This window comes from Myotis brandtii, unplaced genomic scaffold (genome assembly GCF_000412655.1).
Source record: "Myotis brandtii unplaced genomic scaffold, ASM41265v1 scaffold470, whole genome shotgun sequence".
Lineage (NCBI taxonomy): Eukaryota > Metazoa > Chordata > Mammalia > Chiroptera > Vespertilionidae > Myotis > Myotis brandtii.
In genome coordinates, this window is record NW_005367953.1 from 554,240 (window position 1) to 572,400 (window position 18,161).

General features: G+C 36.4%; 1 protein-coding gene across 1 annotated transcript in view; it reads right to left on the reverse strand.

Annotated features, from left to right (window-relative positions):
* Positions 1–634: 634 nt before the first annotated feature.
* Positions 635–18,161, reverse strand: part of SLC27A6 (solute carrier family 27 (fatty acid transporter), member 6) — a 52,844-nt gene continuing 35,317 nt past the window's right edge. The window contains exons 6-10 of the mRNA XM_005875834.2: positions 11,256–11,346; positions 8,064–8,262; positions 6,770–6,867; positions 5,258–5,388; positions 635–1,204 (exon numbers count right to left, since the gene is read on the reverse strand). Of these exons, the coding sequence (XP_005875896.1) occupies positions 1,028–1,204; positions 5,258–5,388; positions 6,770–6,867; positions 8,064–8,262; positions 11,256–11,346 (696 nt within the window). The 3' untranslated portion in view covers positions 635–1,027. The remainder of the gene's footprint in view (positions 1,205–5,257; positions 5,389–6,769; positions 6,868–8,063; positions 8,263–11,255; positions 11,347–18,161) is intronic.

Genomic DNA, 18,161 nt, shown 5'->3' on the forward strand with positions numbered 1-18,161 from the left:
TGCTTCTTGATTGAGAGAAGTACAGTTGTGCTAATTGCACTATCCTTGTAGGACATTTCCCATTTAACCACTCACAAACCTGCCGCACGCAGTGCCCGTTCTACCTCTGATCTTGGTGTCAATACCTGTTATTCTAGTCCAGTGATGGCGAACCTATGACACGCGTGTCAGAGGTGACACGCAAACTCATTTTTTTGGTTGATTTTTCTTTGTTAAATGGCATTTAAATATATAAAATTAATATCAAAAATATAAATCTTTGTTTTACTATGGTTGCAAATATCAAAAAATTTCTATATGTGACACGGCACCAGAGTTAAGTGAGGGTTTTTCAAAATGCTGACACGCCGAGCTCAAAAGGTTCGCCATCACTGTCTAGTCTATTCTTTTCATGTATTATTAGTGGTTTCTACAGCTCTATTGGATTTTATTGTGAATTTGATCCCATTTATATATCTTCAAAAATCCCCAAATCCTTTGGACTTACCTGTTTTCCTGCTTTGAAGTTTTATATTTCTTCTACCATTTTAATGTGAGCTTAAGATGAGGAAGATGGGAGTGCATGCATTTAGTCGGTCAGGTTCCTTTGACTGTAAATTTATCATTCAAAACATCAGAACAGAACCTCAAAACATATTAATGAAGATGATTTTATTGAATTACAGGACAGGGCACATAAAAATTAAATATTTGAGTAATTTAAGAAATTATTCAAAACTAGAAACTTTAAATGTTAAAAAGTACATTTTTAGTAAGTATCTAGAGACAATAGCTACTTATTTGTTATTTAAGAGTTTTGTGATTAAGGCAAATATTTAGTTATGCACTGAATCCCCATATAGGTAAAAAAGATAATTAATTAAATTTTGTTATTAAAGCAAATTAAAGTTCTTAATTAAAGAAACGCTATTGCATAATAAGGAAATACCGCACACGCTTAATGAATGTCAGTTCCTTTCCTCCATTTCATGCTGAAGAACCACATACTCTCCTCTCACCTCTCCTAAGGAAGCATTTGAAAACGCTGTTAAAGTTTGATCTCACCCAACATTATTTGATCATAAAGCTCTTTGGTCAATGGAACATAAGTTTTTTTCAAGTTATCCATGAAGTAAAGTGGATCAGAAATTTTCAATGGACTGAATCCTTCTTGCACCAACTGAAACTTCTTTGGTTTGAATGTCCCTGTTGTTTCCATCTTTTCCTATAGAGCAATTACCGGGATCAGTGGAATCATTTAATATTATACATAACACAAAAGTAACATGGTTAACAATGCAGACTACAAGAGTTACAACATTTTCATACCCAATGGCCATCTTTATTTACCACTAATAATTTAACGTTAGAAATTAAAAAATTGGCCTCTACACATTTAAATCGTTAGCTTAATTTAGCTGTGAACTTTATTCAACATATAAAAATTATGAGCATAGTCAATAACTGATTACACGGATTATAAATATGGCTAAGACACATAGGTTTATCTCTTCAGTTCAATGTCAATACAGTATTATGTACAGAGAATGCTATTAAACACGAAGATAAAGATTGTAAAAGACAGGTATCTATTCCATAAGGCAGATTACTATAAGAACCAAGGGGAGTAAAGAATGATCTAGAACTCGAGTTTCCAAGCTATACACTGAGGTGCATTGTGGTACCTAAATGAATTTCTAGGGTCTCCACGGAATATCTTAAATTTTCAAAATAAACCCAGTGACATCTGTCAGTCACCACTTGGAAACAACTAGCTCAATATTAGTTTGTGTTACATTCATTTCTGAAATGTCATGTCTTTGTGAAACAGAGTTTTCAGTGGAGCTGTGATAAAAAGCAAATCCAAATCAATGTATAACGTGGAATTAGGTTGGGCTTGTTCAGTCCAATCTAATTCCAAAGTTTGAAGAGTTGTGCAGTACCAAACGTACACATCTTTATTTCTGTGGTGATTTGAAAATGAAATAAAAGTATTTTTCTTTCAATTTATATGCATTATTTTTTCAAATGGCAACTAATTTGTTAGACCCAAATACTTACTAATTTGTTTTGGCCTAACCACTGAATAAATGAATGTTTAGGTACTTGTTTTGGGTCAAGAGTGTCATAAAATAATTACTGAGACACTAAAGATACCATGAATCTAGAAAGTTTAAGAAGCTCTGCTTTAAGAGATTTAAAGGAGATATGAGTGAATCACTTTAACTTTCTGTCGCTAAAGCTCTCATGTACCTGGGGCCTCTGACTCAGGTATGTGGAGTTTATAAGAAGCTCTGCTTGCCCTAGCTGGTTTGGTTCAGTGGACAGAGCGTCAGCCTGAGGACTGAAGGGTCCGGGTTCGATTCCAGTCAAGGGTAAATGTCCAGGTTGCGGGCTCAATCCTCAGTAGGGGGCGCGCAGGAGGCAGTCAATCAATGATTCTCTCTCATCATTGATGTTTCTCGCTCTCTCACTTCCTCTCTGAAGTCAATAAAAATATATATATTTTTTAAAAAAAGAAGAAGCTCTGCTTTAAGGGATTTAAAGGAGATATGAGTGAATCTCTGTGGCACTTTCAAGCATGGAAAAGCATCCTTGTTTTAAATCAGATGACATGTAGAGGTCCATATAAAGTCCTATGAGTAACTTGGTCGCTTTGATTTATACTTCTAAACGAATTCCAGACTCAACTTCTCTTTGAACCTCCTTCCCTGCTCTCATGCCTTCTCTCCCCTCTCCTACCCAACACTGTCATCTCAGAACCTCTGATTAGTTCCTAAGGATACATTTCTGGGAATAAAATTACTAAGGCAAAATATATGCAAATTCTAATAGTCTGATCACATATTTAGCAAATTGCTTCCTAGAGAGGTTATAACAATTTGTGTTTCAGAATGAAAGGACCAATTTAATTTCTTCCCAGCCATATTAAATAATAAAACATTTTAATTTTTTTTGTAAATTTATTGGCAGGAGAATTCTTTTAAAATTTGTGCGAAACAGATTTTTAATAAAATAATTGTTTTATTCATTTTGTCAGAAGTAACTTATTCTTTTGCTTATATCAGATCATAATTCATTTATTAAATAAATATTTTGACAACTAAGTGTCATGCATTATTCTAACTATAGTAAATACTGTAATAAACACTACAGTCATGGCCCAAGTACTTTTAGGTGCTTAATGATGCTAAAATATTTTCTAAATTTGTATAACACTGATTTAGTCTTCTAGAGTAGTCCTATGCCAAAATACTTCTTCTATTTAATAACAATGAATTTAAGTAGTCCCAGGAGAAAATGTTTAAAATATTATGATTTCTCAACTTCCTACTTCATTAAAATACATTGTTTCTAGTGGAATAGGGAGGGGCAGGAGGGAGCTGGGTGTGGTCATAAAAGGACCACAATTGAAATTGTTCATATCCTGACTGTGGTCATTGATGCATAAAGCTATACAGCTAATAAAAGTGTATGGAACTGAAGACGGAAGGGGTTAAGAACAAGCCTCCCAAAGGTATGCCACTTTGGCATGTTAATTATTTTGAAGGCAAATGAGACCCTGAGGATTCATGAGAAACTTTTACCTCTCCCTTAAAGAACTTAAATTAGGGGCCTTGCCCATGATAAGTTATCACCAGAAATAACATTTTATGACCTATCTATATGGCAGGGAAAATTTCTAATTACTGAACGCCTGCTCTTCTTGTTGTCCTGAAAATGACCTTCTTCCTCTGTGAAGCCCCAATGCACCTTACCTCATCCTTAGCTCAGTATGCCACCTGTACCTCATTTTAACTTTCTGTCGCTAAAGCTCTCATGTATGTGGGGCCTCTGACTCTCTCAGGTATGTGGGGTTCTCAGATGTATGTATGTATGTATAAAATTTGGTTATTTTCTCTTGGTAATCTGTCTCATGTCAATTTAATTATTAGACCAGCTGGAAGAACCTAGGCTAGAGGAACATTTCTTCCTCCCCTATAACACACACACGCGCGCGCGCGCGCGCGCGCACACACACACACACACACACACACACACACACGCATGCACACGCACACCAGTACAAGTAAAACAGAAAAGTTTAAAAAGATGGGCAAATTGTATCAATGTCAATATCAGTTTTGAAAAATGTTACCATAGGAGGAAACCAAGTAAACAGTACACAGGATCTTTTCTGTATTATTTCTTACAACTGCAAGTGAATCTACAAGTATCTAAAAATTTTTTCAATTAAAAATGTGTTATTTCTGCTTCATATTTACTTACCTTTAGTATTTCAGGTGATATGAAAATAATCTGAGATGATGTATGTAAAAGCTCTTAAAAGAAAAATATGTAAATGAAATATGTATTTATGACAGGTCAGATGATATGTCCCATTGGCCAAGCATTGACTTGACCATAAGGATTGCTCAGCAATTGCTTTAAAAATAAATATGACCCCATCTCTCACTCTATTAGAAATATAATATCAATATGATAAATGTACCCGGAAAAATTCCATGATTGGATGTTAAGAGATGATGAGTACTAGCTTTGGGAAATTTCATTTAAAGCACAATATTAAGTAGATGAATGGCTGATGAAATGAGCAAGCAAAATTACCCAGTAGCTGAATAAATGTGTTTTTATTTTTATTGTGTTTTAGTCTAGTTACCTAACAAGAGAAAAAGCCCATTTCTCAAAACAAATAAATGCAGAATTCCTCCAAAATATGAAATCCCAGAGGGGTTTTGTGGCATTCCTTATAGCCAAGTCATTGCTTGGCCAATGGGACATATCATCTGAACTGTCATAAATATGTATTTCATTTACATGATATTTTGGACAGAATGAGGACAAAGATTAAAAGCAAAACTGCTTAAAGCCAATTCCCTTTATGTTCTGTACACCTCCTATAGACACCTTGATGTCAGCTTGGTGGAACCCCATTTTAGGCACATAGCACTAAATGTCCTCAGAAGGCACGTGTAAAATGTGGTTTTCAGCTTGTCACTGTCTCTGGGACCATCATTTTTTGCTCTGAGATCTTGACTAAACAGGGAGGGAGCAATTCTACAATTAGGACAAAGACAAATACATCCTAGCATTTCATCATGCTCCCCTTCTATAATTAGGTGTCAAATATGGCATAAATTAACATGCCACGGCTTTTCATTGCTCTTCAAATTCTCTAATATAAATAAAATGCACATATGAGCTAAAAGATAAAATGTTATTTTATAATTAATCTCCTGAATTTCTGGTTTTAAATTTAATGGGTAAGTAAAATTACCTGAATTCTTAAAAATCGTGGGCAGGCATAAGCTGGTAGGAATGTTACAACTTGTTCATAAACTTTTTCCAAGTCTAAAGACTTATTTGGTTTTAAAGTAATAGAGGCCATTCCTGTTTTTCCTTCACAATCTGAAAAAGAAGTTTGAAATAGAGTCCATTTACAAGTACTAGGTGCATTTTAAAAATAGTCCTGTTGATTGCATAGTAATTGTTGTAAAGGGAGACATTACATTTATTGCAGCAATGACAATGCGACAGTGACGTAAATGAATGGGTCCTTCCCTGAGCATATGATCTACTCCCCAGAAATAATTTAGGAACAAGGAAGGGTAGAGTCTAATCCTAAATAGCTACACTACAATAATGAAATAGATGGAATGGAAAACACCATACATGACACATAATTTGCATCTTACCACCACTAATATAAAATATTAAGAAGAAATATGTATTAAGAAGAGAAATGTCCGTAATAAGCATCAATGCAAAAAATAGAGGGCATGTCTTTATTTAGAGGCTGGTATTGTCCTAACTAAATCCACATATCGCTTCTGCGTATCATGCCACCCATAGATATTTCCAGGGGACTGGAGTCTCCGCAGCATTTCTCCAACACCCAGTGGCTAGCTATTAGAGTAAACACCCCTTCCTCTGCTCCCCTGTCCACACTCTCACCCCCACCCCTACATCTCCATGCAAACATTACAAACATTAGTTAGACAATACTGTCATTAGTTAAAAAAAAAAAAGACAGTGAAGAGTCTTGTGATTTCCAGGTGGTCACTTTTATTTGCCATTTCCACCATCATGATACAACCCTCACATGCATATTTATAAAGATAAATGAGGCCAAACAATTTAAAAATAATTTTTAAAAGGTTCGACTTAACTACAAGTCAGTGTTCTTAAACATTTAAACTAGAACACGTTTCTGTTTAGTGGCATGTATAAACTCCAGTCTCAAAGAGAAAAATAATAGACTATTGAAAAGCAGTGAGTCACTGACCAGAGTATTTGAGGTCTGCTTAAAAATAAACACATATATTAAAATTCAATGGGGAGAAAATCAACCCATACTAAAATAAAAAGCAAAAATCATAAAAATTTCAATGGGTACTTTTCCCTTGATGTGGCCATAAAATTGGTTAGCTTGCTCTAGGGCAGTGGTCGGCAAACTCATTCGTCAACAGAGCCAAATATCAACAGTACGACGATTGAAATTTCTTTTGAGAGCCAAATTTTTTAAACTTAAACTATATAGGTAGGTACATTGTTATTAACTTAATTAGGGTACTCCTAAGGCTTAGGAAGAGCCACACTCAAGGGGCCAAAGAGCCGCATGTGGCTCGCGAGCCGCAGTTTGCCGACCACGGCCCTAGGGCATTATTTGCCATGACAAGACTGAGATAACTAATCTATATATATTTAGTAAGAAATGTTGAATTGCAAAACTAAAGAAAGTTGGCAATTCTCTCTGAGAATCCTCCCCAAACCCAAAATATATTCATACCTGGCACTACCACACCATATACGTTTGACTCTTGTATGAAATCCAACATTCCAATAATATCAGCAACCTCTGTGGTTGCAATGTTTTCTCCTTTCCATCTAAATAAAAAACAAGTTCCAGTTAGTACACCTATATTTGAAGAATTAGGTACCCAATTTTAGTTTTAGTGCCTTGCACTTGGTTCTGTGCAAGCACCTAGTAACGGAAAATAATGGCAGTTTTCAAAACAAAATACATATTCTAAGGAAGCACTTTGTTGATAACTCAACAAAATCCAGTATCTATTTTTCAGTTAAAATTACTTTATGTCTCATTGGTATAAGTTGCTTACTGTAAAATGTTTTTTATAATATGTCATAAAAATAAAATCATGATAATCCTTTTTATTTTGTAATACAATAACAGTTAAGTAGAAAATGTCCCCTATCTCTAATGACAGATAGAAAAAACTGAAAGGAAAGCTGTACTTAGTTGTCTTTCACTGTACTGAACCCTTTTGATTTCTAGGGATTAATCCATTTGGCTCTTTCAGTGCATAGGAATAGATATTTTACTCTAATTAAAATAAATTTTAATTGATTTCAGGGAGGAAGGGAAACATCAACGATGGAGAGAATAATTGATCCTGCATGCCCCACACTGGGGATTGAGCCCACACCTGGGCATGTGCCCTGACCAGGAATCAAACCATGACCTCCAGGTTCAGAGGTTGACGTTCAACTACTAAATCATGCCAACAGGGCTTAAAATAATTTTAAATAGTGTGAGCTCCTAACTTGGTACAAGAAAGTGAGGAAGTATAATTCATTTATTCATTCAAGCAATTTTTGAATGTCTATTGTCTGTCCTTCACTGTCCTATAGTCATTGATTAGGAAAGTAACATAAAGTCATAAGCCTAAAATAATCTTAAGTATTAAGAAAGAAAATCTAGAAAGGGAAATGTTGCTGTTTCATTATCTTTATCACTAGGTCAAGAAGTAGACCATATTTGACCAAATTGGTTTTAACCCTACCATTTAGACTTCAGATCTGTGTACCTGTTTGATATTCTAAGAAAAAGGAGCTTACTAATTTGGACCAAATGGATTTGTTAAAATAATTATAAAAATTGACATCAAAATTTTACTTATATTTCAATCTAGAAACAGATGGCTGGTAGATTTTTAAATGGGGAGACATGATTGAGTCTGCCCTGAAGGTAAAGGGCCTGTGGTCTATAATGCTTCCCTAGAGTCCTGCTCAGAGCACAGTTCATAATCAGAACAGGCAGTGTAACCGCTGATGTCTCATACCTGAAAGTGTCTCCAATACGGTCATGAAAATAGAGAAAATTCTCATGATCTTGGACCATTAAGTCTCCTGTGTTAAAGTAAACATCTCCCTTCTTGAAAACATCACATAACAATTTCTTTTCAGTGTGCTTTTTATTCCCAACATAACCAAAGAAGGGATTCTTTTCATTCACTCGAGAAATGAGAAGTCCAGGTTCTCCTGTGAGAGAAAGGCATCTTTAGTGACTGGATTAAAACGATTATTATACACACCATGCAAACACCTAATTTACATCTGACCAACACAACTTGTGTTGCCTATCTTCCTTTCCTCTGAACTTATTTTATTATATTTAACATCATTTACTCTGGGTGCTCCGAGTACAACCAGCACATCTTTTCATGGACTGCCACAAATGCAAATTAGTTTGGGAAAACTAACAAAAAGGAAATGGAATGTGAAGAAAATAAATTTATTTTACATCTTGGCTAGATAGAACAGTGGCTACTTTTCTTTTGGATTATGCAGATTTTACCACTGCTAATAATGGAAATTCTATAAATAACAACCATAATAATAATTTTTAAAAGGCGATGATAACAGTAATATTTACTGGGCACTTACTATGTAGCAAGCCCCAACACTGCCATTTTGTTTATTCTTCACAGAAATGCTTTGAAATTGATAATTACAATCCCTATTTCACAGGGAAGAAACTAGGGACCAAAAGGGTAACGTCATTTACCAGAGTCCAACAGATAGAAAGGAATGAACCTAGTACTCAAATTCAAGTCTCAATGATTTTTGCAACAAGGTTTTTGTATAATACTATCTCTGATATAATTAATATGTTATTAGAAGTTTAGGAAAATGTTTTATTCCTCTGGTATGTTAGTCTGGAAATCCTTGATGGGCAAGAGATGAAACAGGAAATGTATTAGTTTTACTTTAGACACATTATCAAAAATAATTTTTCAATAACATTTATTCAAATGAATCCAGATTTTGGCCAGCAATCTGCAAGGGGAAAAACTACTTCCGAGAGAAGGGTGGACGACAAGGGAGAGCAGCAATCACTGCCCCGGACGATTTCAAGGCTTTTGGTGACTGGCTTTGCCCCTTGTGAAGCGAGTGAACGTCTTTGTGATGCGTTAAATGGGTTATATTCCAGCTTTTTTTTTTTAAACTTTCTATTCAACTGTCAATTACTCCTACTCCTGGGCATTCTGGCTTCTAAAGACACACAAACCAGTGGCCACACAAGCCTGTTTTGCTGCAGCAGAGGCCCCTCCTGGTCATTGTCATTACCAACCCCAGCATCACCATCACCATCATTATCATCGTCATAATCAACTTCATTATTACACTTACTGAGCAATTTCTGGGTACCAGTTACTATTCTGAACACTTTACATATGTATCCCACTGGATTCTCATCACAAACCTGTAAGACAGGCCCTCCTATAATCTTCATTTTACAGTTGAAAAAACGGAGGAAGAAAAAGTAATTTGCCCAGTGTCACACGCAGCCAACTGTGGGGGTTGGAATTTTTAACCAGGACACCCTGACTGCAAAGCCTCTTCTCACTGCATATTCCACCAGGCTGCATTCCCTATAATTCAGAATTTTCAAGCCTCACATTCCCCTCAAATTTTATGTTGTTTTTCTTTTTCAGGACACAAGTGACAGTTTCTTCTCTAGAAATCAATTATTGCAAATGCTTGAAAGGCCATAGTGTATTTTTATCTGTCATTTACAGGCAATTTATGCAAGACATAATGCCTTAATGGGAAAATAAACTATTTAGTAACCTTTAATTAGAACTGCAAAATCGTAATAAGCAGTTCTGGGATTCAAGTTCCAATATCAGATATTACTGTAATTGTAAAAAAAAAAAAAAGTAAAAAAGAAACTACACATTAACTAGCAAGGTGTATTGAAATGAAGTTCCTTAGAAATGACTTTTCTTTTGAATACTATCTATAGAGTTCAATTAGGGAAAGATATTTGATAAATATCCTCAGGCTTGAAGTTCAGAGGATTGGGAAATCTTGTTTTTTAATAGATAAGATTTGTATTTTTTTCCTATACTTTCAGCTGCCAGGAAAAACAAAACAAAAATCAGTTTTGCAACATTTACCTCCACATCTGAAGTAAAGATTTAAAGGAAATCATCTCTGAAATATAGTTTAAACATATTCTGAGGCAGTAAAATGTAAGTTTGGCCTGATTTATTCAGTCTGGTCTGCTAAACAATTTTAAGGGCACATCTCTACATTTAATTTTCTAGATTGATGATATGCAGCAGAAAGTTAATTGGGGCACTTGCTTTCATTAAAATTTCTAACTAAAGCCCTAGCTGGTTAGAGCCCTAGCTGGATAGAGCACCGGCCTGTGGAATGAAGGGTCCCGGGTTTGATTCCTGGTCAAGGACACATACTTTGGTTGCAGGTTTGATCCCCATCCCTGGTCGGGGCATTGGCAGGAGGCAATCAATTGACGTCTCTCTCTCACATTGATGTTTCTCTCTCTCTCCCTCCCTCCCATTCTCTCTAAAAATCAATGGAAAAATATCCTCTGGTGAGGATAAAAAAAAACCCCAAAAATTTCTAACTAAAAATTATAAGAAAGTCTACCTTGGTGGAGGAGGAGGAGTGAAAGGGAGAAGAGAAGGGTGACAAGCCGCATGCCTGGCCCTCTGCAGGGCTTTGCATACATCATCTCAAATACTTGTCAACAATAACCTCATGAAATGAGTATTGTCACCTCTACTCTACATATGAAAAAAATAAGACTCAGACAGGTTGGGTGACCTTCCCAAAGCAGTACAGTTTCTAAATGTGAAAGCCCAGATTTAAATTAAAGTCTGCCCGATTCTCCACTACACCTAGAATGTTAAATTAAGTCATTCATTTTAATGTTGGTGATATAGGACATTGGACATATGCCACTGTCGCAAAGCAGAAGTAAATGGTGGATTAAGAAAAATATGAAGCCAACAGTAATCCCTTTAAAATTTTAATAATTTAGCATCTGAGAGATTCATTTGTGGCATCTAACATCTAATAATTAAGCCATTCTACCGACATTGAAATTCCAGTTAAGTCATATTACCTGTTAGAAATAATCATTCTTTCTTTTCTAAATTTAAATTTAAAAGGAAATTCAGAAACCTTGCCTCAGGTGACATCTTCAAATATAAGAATCTTACCTTTTTTTACATGACTACACCAGCCCTGTTCATTTCTAATGGGCTCGTCTTTCTGGAAATCATACTTTATCAAGTCAAAAGTGAAAAAAAGCTGCAAAAACAAAATCAAACGAAAACAAGATCTAGTTATTTGTGCAGTGATATCTGTGGGTAGAAGATTTTATATTCAATTGAAACAGTGAATTAGAATGTGGATTTATTAAAACACGGACTCTTTACTGATGCAAAATTAAATATTTGAACATCAAAATTGAAGGTATTAGTAAACAGACTCATGTGCTGGCATTTACTTTCATTTCTTTCTTGTTGCCCATTACACCTTGGCAAACATGACTAATGTTAATCCTGAATGAGAGAATGCAAGCGATCCCTGCACCCAACTACATACTCGACTACCTACAGGGAAGAGGACCACTTCCTTGCCTTCTCTTTTTTGCAGTCATTCAAAACATCCCTTGAAGGGGAAAGTTTTAATAGAACTAAAATGTAAACTATGTGAATATAAGGAGTTTATTGTCTATTTTTAATTTACAGTCCCTTGAAAAGGGACCAGGTGCCTAGAAAGTACTTGTTATCTGACACTTACTTCGACCTTTCCCCAGGCCTTTTACCTAACGTCCCTAATGCAACACTCAATACTTCCGTGCACTACTGTGGTGTGAGACGGGAAATTAGTTGGAACGTCCTGATCACATTGGGTATCAAGCTTATTGGACATCTTTCCTTGTCCCCAAATATTTCCAGCTGCCCTCACTCCTGAAATGGCCATTGTTACCATGTCATGCCAATTCATAGATCCACTAAAATCTGACCAGGGAGAGAGAATTACAGATCGGCTCAATCCAAACCCCCTCACTTTATAGTTAAGAAAATTGAGGTTTTTCCTGATTAAATAAATAAGCAATCTTATTAAGCTGAACTAGAAAATAGTAAACTAAAATAGAGGAAATAAAATGAAGTGAGAAAAAATAGGAAGAAAGGACAAATAGGAGAGAAAGAGAAAAAAGAGGAGGACTAGAAGGAGGTGAGAAATGAACAAATCCTATGTAATAAAAGGCTAATATGCAAATAGACCGAATGACCAGAGCCACTGCTTGCACCCGCTACTGGTGCTCGACACCGGTCCCAATCACTAATATTGACTTAGTGTACGCCAGCCACTGTGCTAAGGATTTAAGAGCAGTTTTTAATTTAATCATTAAATCACCCTATAAAGTAGAAATTAGTTTTATCCAATTTTAAGATGAGGTCCAATGAGAGAGTTTGCAAAGCAAAACATATTGTTATTCCAGACATAAAGATTCTTTATTAAAATGCAAGCTTGCATCTTGTTGGCCTTTGTCTGTAATTGAGTAACAGGATATTGGCCACTTGCCTAATGACTGGTAAGAAGAATGATTCCAGAAGTTCCAGAACTGCATTTATCAATTTGGCCAAATAAGAACAGAGCCCTGATCATTATCCAATCTCTTCTCTCCGGTTTTAATATGCTTTCTATTTTGAAAAATTTGCCCAGCAACTGGTGTTATCAGCTTTAGTGTTATTTCTTTTAAATTAATTTGGCAACTACCTGCATGGGTGACATTCACTCCACACCAAATCACTGTTCAGTGTGCCTGTTGTCAGATACAGGGGACCTGATGGTCAGAAATTGGGTAATTTCATGATACAAATGAAATTAAAATATATCACAGCATCTTCTAGAAGTCGCCAGGATCAGAGCATTAAGTCTCAGCCAGAGGGATTTCTATATTTCCCTTGCCTTCAAGAGGTTCCACAACGTTACAAAAAATGGCTGTTATAACACAAATAAAAAAATAGGTGCCACACTTTACTTCCTAAGTGAATATGCACATGTACATTTTCACCCTATACTACGTGTATCCTTTGCTTTTTCTGCCTCAGCATAGCCAAAGGTTCTTTAATTTACGTTTGATATTTTCACCAGGATATATTTTTCAGATGATCATTCTGTACCATATCCCTGGAATAAAATGTGCTCTTTTGCTAATGATTCAAATCTTTATTTTAAGGAAGTTTTCTTCTATTGGGTTTCAAATAATTATTATCTCTTTGATCTGTTTGTTTTTTTTTCCCTGCAGGAACACCAGTTAAATCATTGTCTGTTTCCAAAATCTATCTTGTTAATTTGTTTTATATTATTACTAGAGGCCCTGGGGCACAGGATTCGTGCACTGGTAGGGGGCATGGCCTGCGGGGATCGGCTTGCTGTGGGAGTGCTGCTCATCCCGGTCTGCTGAACAGCTGTGGACCTGCCCTCTGAGCAGTTGCTCCCTGGTCCGGCATCTTCCGTGGAGCTGGAGCACTCACCTCTCCAGGGGACCCGGTTGGGCCGGGCCCAGGGACAACAGCACTGGGAGGAGGCATAGTAGGCCTCAGTCCTGCGGCCATGAACCCGCCTCCCAGCCTCCAGGGTCAGTTCTGGGAGCCCAGTGGCAGCGCTGCATGGCTTGCGGGTGTCCGGAGGAGGCAGCAGGAAGCAAAGAGGAGGAGCCTGGGGTGAGGAGGTGATGATTGCAGCCTGGGTTCCTGCCTGTTGGCCCGGGGTTCGCAGGGGGAGCAGCCACTCATCCTGGTCAGCCAAGCGGCACCTCCCACTGTGGTAGTGCACTGACCACCAGGGAACAGTTCCTGCATTGAGCATCTGCCCCCTGGTGGTCAGTGCGCGTCATTAGCGACTGGTCAGCTGGTCGTTCCGCTGTTTGGTTGCTAGGCTTTTATTATATAGGATATGAATACTCTTTTTATTGTTTGTGTGACCCCTTAATCACATTCTTCTTGCTCCCTAACAATGTTTACAGTCCTGTTTATTTTTAAGTCCTTTAATGTGGTGTTAATCTCTGTAATAGTTTCATTTTTTTCTTTATCGATTTTTTTTTTTTTTAGCTGAGCATGCCTATTTTCCAACTCCTTTTGTTAATTTATGTTTTCCTTGCAATTTCCTCTTCTTTAAGCTCTTATTTTTAAGGAGAATATTAATGCAATTTTTGAACCTATGGAAAATTGTTTTTCTAAAATTTTCCTGGCCATTTTGTTTCATATAAATTTTGGGAGTTTGTTCTAGGTCTGTAAAATATTCTGTTGGTATTTTAATGGGGATTGCATTGAATCTGTAGATTGCTTTGGGTAGTATGAACATTTTAATGATGTTGATTCTACTAATCCATGAACACGGTATATTCTTCCACTTGTTTATATCTTTCTCTATCTCTTTTTTTCAATGTCTTGTAGTTTTCTGTGTATATATCTTTTACCTCATTAATTAAGTTTATTCCTAGGTATCTTAACTTTTTTGTTGGAATGGTAAATGGGATTGTTTTTTTAGTTTCTCTTTCTGTGAGTTCGTTTTTGGTTCCGGCCATTTTGGAGGACTTATTATTTTGATGTCCATATTTTTTTCAGCTGCCTTTTAATTTAGATTCATTCCCCATCTCCTTTTCAAGTTTTATTTCCTCTAGGGATTTCATGTTTGTTCCTTCCCTAGGTGTAGAAAAGAAGGCAGTCCATAACTTTTACTTGGGTTTTTTTCTTAAATGAGTTGTCACCAAATTTTTTATATTGTTTGCTTTGGGAGCATATATGGGACACATATCCCTTCAGTCTTATGCATTTAAATAGTAGGTATAGCACACAAGAAGGGCATTTGGGTAATAGGTGTTGCTGCTTTCTTTTTCCTTCACTTATAAAATCCTATCTCCATTGAGAGGCTTATTTCTCTCTGAGAGACACTTATCAAATCTCTCCACACAATTATGAAAGAGTTACTGGTCCAATTTTTTCTGATTGCCTGCTATGTAACAAAACAATATGTGAATGAAGTGATAAAAGACAGAACTCATATGATATTAGGTACTTTTTTTTTCATTTCCAAACTGGAAAAAACCTAACATGAATGGAAAAACAGAAATTTTCTAAATAAATTGGAGACAATCATGCCTTCCTGCATTATTGACATTACTAGAGGCCCAGTGCATGAATTCATGCACATTGAAAGGAAATTAATTAGAAGAAATATTTTAGAGGCCCGGGAGGGACCATGCTAAGTTGGCTCCAGAGTGTGTCCAGCCCTTCTAGCCCAGTCCCAATTGGCCAGACCCCAGCAGCAAGCTAACCTACCGGTCAAAGCTCATGGTCTGCTCCCTCATGGTCAGTGTGCATCATAGTGACTGGTCGAGTGGTCGACCAATCGGTGGAACACTTAGCATATTAGGCTTTCACATATATAGATTATAGTCTGACAGGGAATTTGAGATATCAGAAAATTAAAATTAAGTCAAGCCAGTAATAAAATACAAATATTCTTCATTGTACTCTGTGAGATGATTACTTCGGAATGACTCAGCTTTACTAAAGGAGCTTTTAATATAAATACCAATTTTTAATGCAATCAGTTCAATGAATTGAGAAAATTAACTGTAAGGAATGTAAAACTCAGTTAATATCACACTTACTTTCCCCAAATTACTTTTATTCAGAATGTGAATGTACTCTGGCAGGACAACAAGACCCTTAAGATCCCAAATAATGCATTAACCTTCTTTAGGTTCCAAACATTAGGTCAATTTATATTAGCTTTGAGTCTATTTTTTTTTTTTTTACTTTTAAAAAATTATATATTTTATATATCTAAAAAAATTTTCAATTACAATATACATTCAATATTATTTTGTATTAGTTTCAGTTGACAGCATATTTTTATCTCTTTTGGCACTAAATGTTTACTGTTTTTTAAATTTATGATTTTTATTATTTTCTTCCTTTTAATTCCCTGAGTTTGTTTTTTAAAATTAACACTATAGAAATGGATATTTAGCCCACTAATTTTCAGCTGTTCTTATCTGAGTCTACCCATTTTGAAATGTAACATTTTCATTATGATTCAGCTCAACTTTTTTCTAATTTCTGATATTTTGTTAAGTCATGAAAATGTAGAGATGTTTTATTTCCAAATACATAGGAAATGATCTAGCTGACATCTAAAAAATGTATTTTTACCTTTATTAAACTGTTGTCAGAGACCATAATCCATATAAATTAAATCTTTTGAAATTTGCTGGAATTCCCTAAGTGGAACAATAATCTTTGTGAATTTTCATAAGTGCTAGAAAAAAATGGATACTCTGCAGTTTTTAGATGTAGTGTCCTATATATGTACATGAGTTCAAGTAGCTTGTTCATTGCATTATTCAAATATTCTATATCATTGACATTTTTTGTTTGTTCTATAAAATATTGAAAAAGCTACAAATACAATATCCTACTATGATTCTGAATTTATTTTCCCTTGAGGTTATATAAATTTTGAGGCTATTTTCAATTTTATTCTTTTTTTTTAAATTAAATCTTTATTGTTCAGATTATTACATTTGTTCCTCTTTTTTCCCCCCATAACTCCCCTCCTCCCAGTTCCCGCCCCACCATCCGCCCTCACTCCCCACCCACTGTCCTCATCCATAGGTGCACGATTTTTGTCCAATCTCTTCCCGCATCCCCTTTCCCCGCCAAGAATAGTCAGTCCATTCCCTTTCTATGTCCCTGATTCTCTATTATAACCAGTTCATTCTGTTCATCAGATTATTTATTCACTTGATTCTTAGATTCACTTGTTGATAGATGCATGTTTGTTGTTCATCATATGTATCTTTACCTTTTTCTTCTTCCTCCTCTTAAAGGATACCTTTCAGCATTTCGTATAATACTGGTTTAGTGGTGATGAACTCCTTTAGCTTTTCCTTATCTGTGAAGCTCTTTATCTGACCTTCAATTCTGAATGATAGCTTTGCTGGATAAAGTAATCTTGGTTGTAGGTTCTTGCTATTCATCACTTTGAATATTTCTTGCCACTCCCTTCTGGCCTGCAAAGTTTCTGTTGAGAAATCAGCTGACAGTCGTATGGGTACTCCCTTATAGGTAACTGACTTTTTTTCTCTTGCTGCTTTTAAGATTCTCTCTTTGTCTTTTGCTCTTGGCATTTTAATTATGATGTGTCTTGGTGTGGTCCTCTTTGGATTCCTTTTGTTTGGGGTTCTCTGCGCTTCTTGGACCTGTAAGTCCATTTCTTTCACCAGGTGGGGGAAGTTTTCTGCCATTATTTCTTCAAATAGGTTTTCAATATCTTGCTGTCTCTCATCTTCTGGCACCCCAATGATTCTGATGTTGGTACGCTTGAAGCTGTCCCAGAGGCTCCTTACACTATCTTCATATTTTCGGATTCTTTTTTCATTTTGCTTTTCCGGTTGGGTGTTTTTTGCTTCTTCGCATTTCAAATCTTTGACTTGATTCTTGCGCTCCTCTGGTCTGCTATTGGGTGTAATATTCTTTATTTCAGAGCGTGTATGCTTAATTTCTAGTTTCTTTATCATAGCATCGAGGGTCTCATTAGTTTTCGTGAAGCTCTCCAAAAGTTTATTGCAAGCCCTCAAAATTGCGTTTTTTAGCTCTATATCCTCCATTTCTGTCATGTTTTTTTGTCTCCGCATTTTTTATGCTTTCTTGGTGCACCCCCTAGTGGTCTTTGTGCGCAGTCTTGTTCTAGTTGAGCCTTGATTGTTGTAGTTAATACTAGAGGGATTTGACCACCAGGCCGACTGGCTGTGTGAATCAGCTGTGTCTGCCGCGGAAAACTTCTGTCCTCTGGGGAGGTGCTAATCTAGCCTTTGCCTGAGGCGATCCGGCAAATGGCTCTGCGCAGGGCTTGGGCGGGGCGGGATCAACAGGGCAGGGCGGGCGGAGGGAGCGGTTATAGCCCCTCTCAGTCCCGTTCCCAGAGGCTCTGCTTCTCAGAACCCCAGGAACCGCTGCAAACCTCGGAGCGAAAGCTACCTTCCAACTGATGCCAGACAATCCCGCTTCTCCCGTTTGAGTCTGAGTCCCTAGAGACTCACC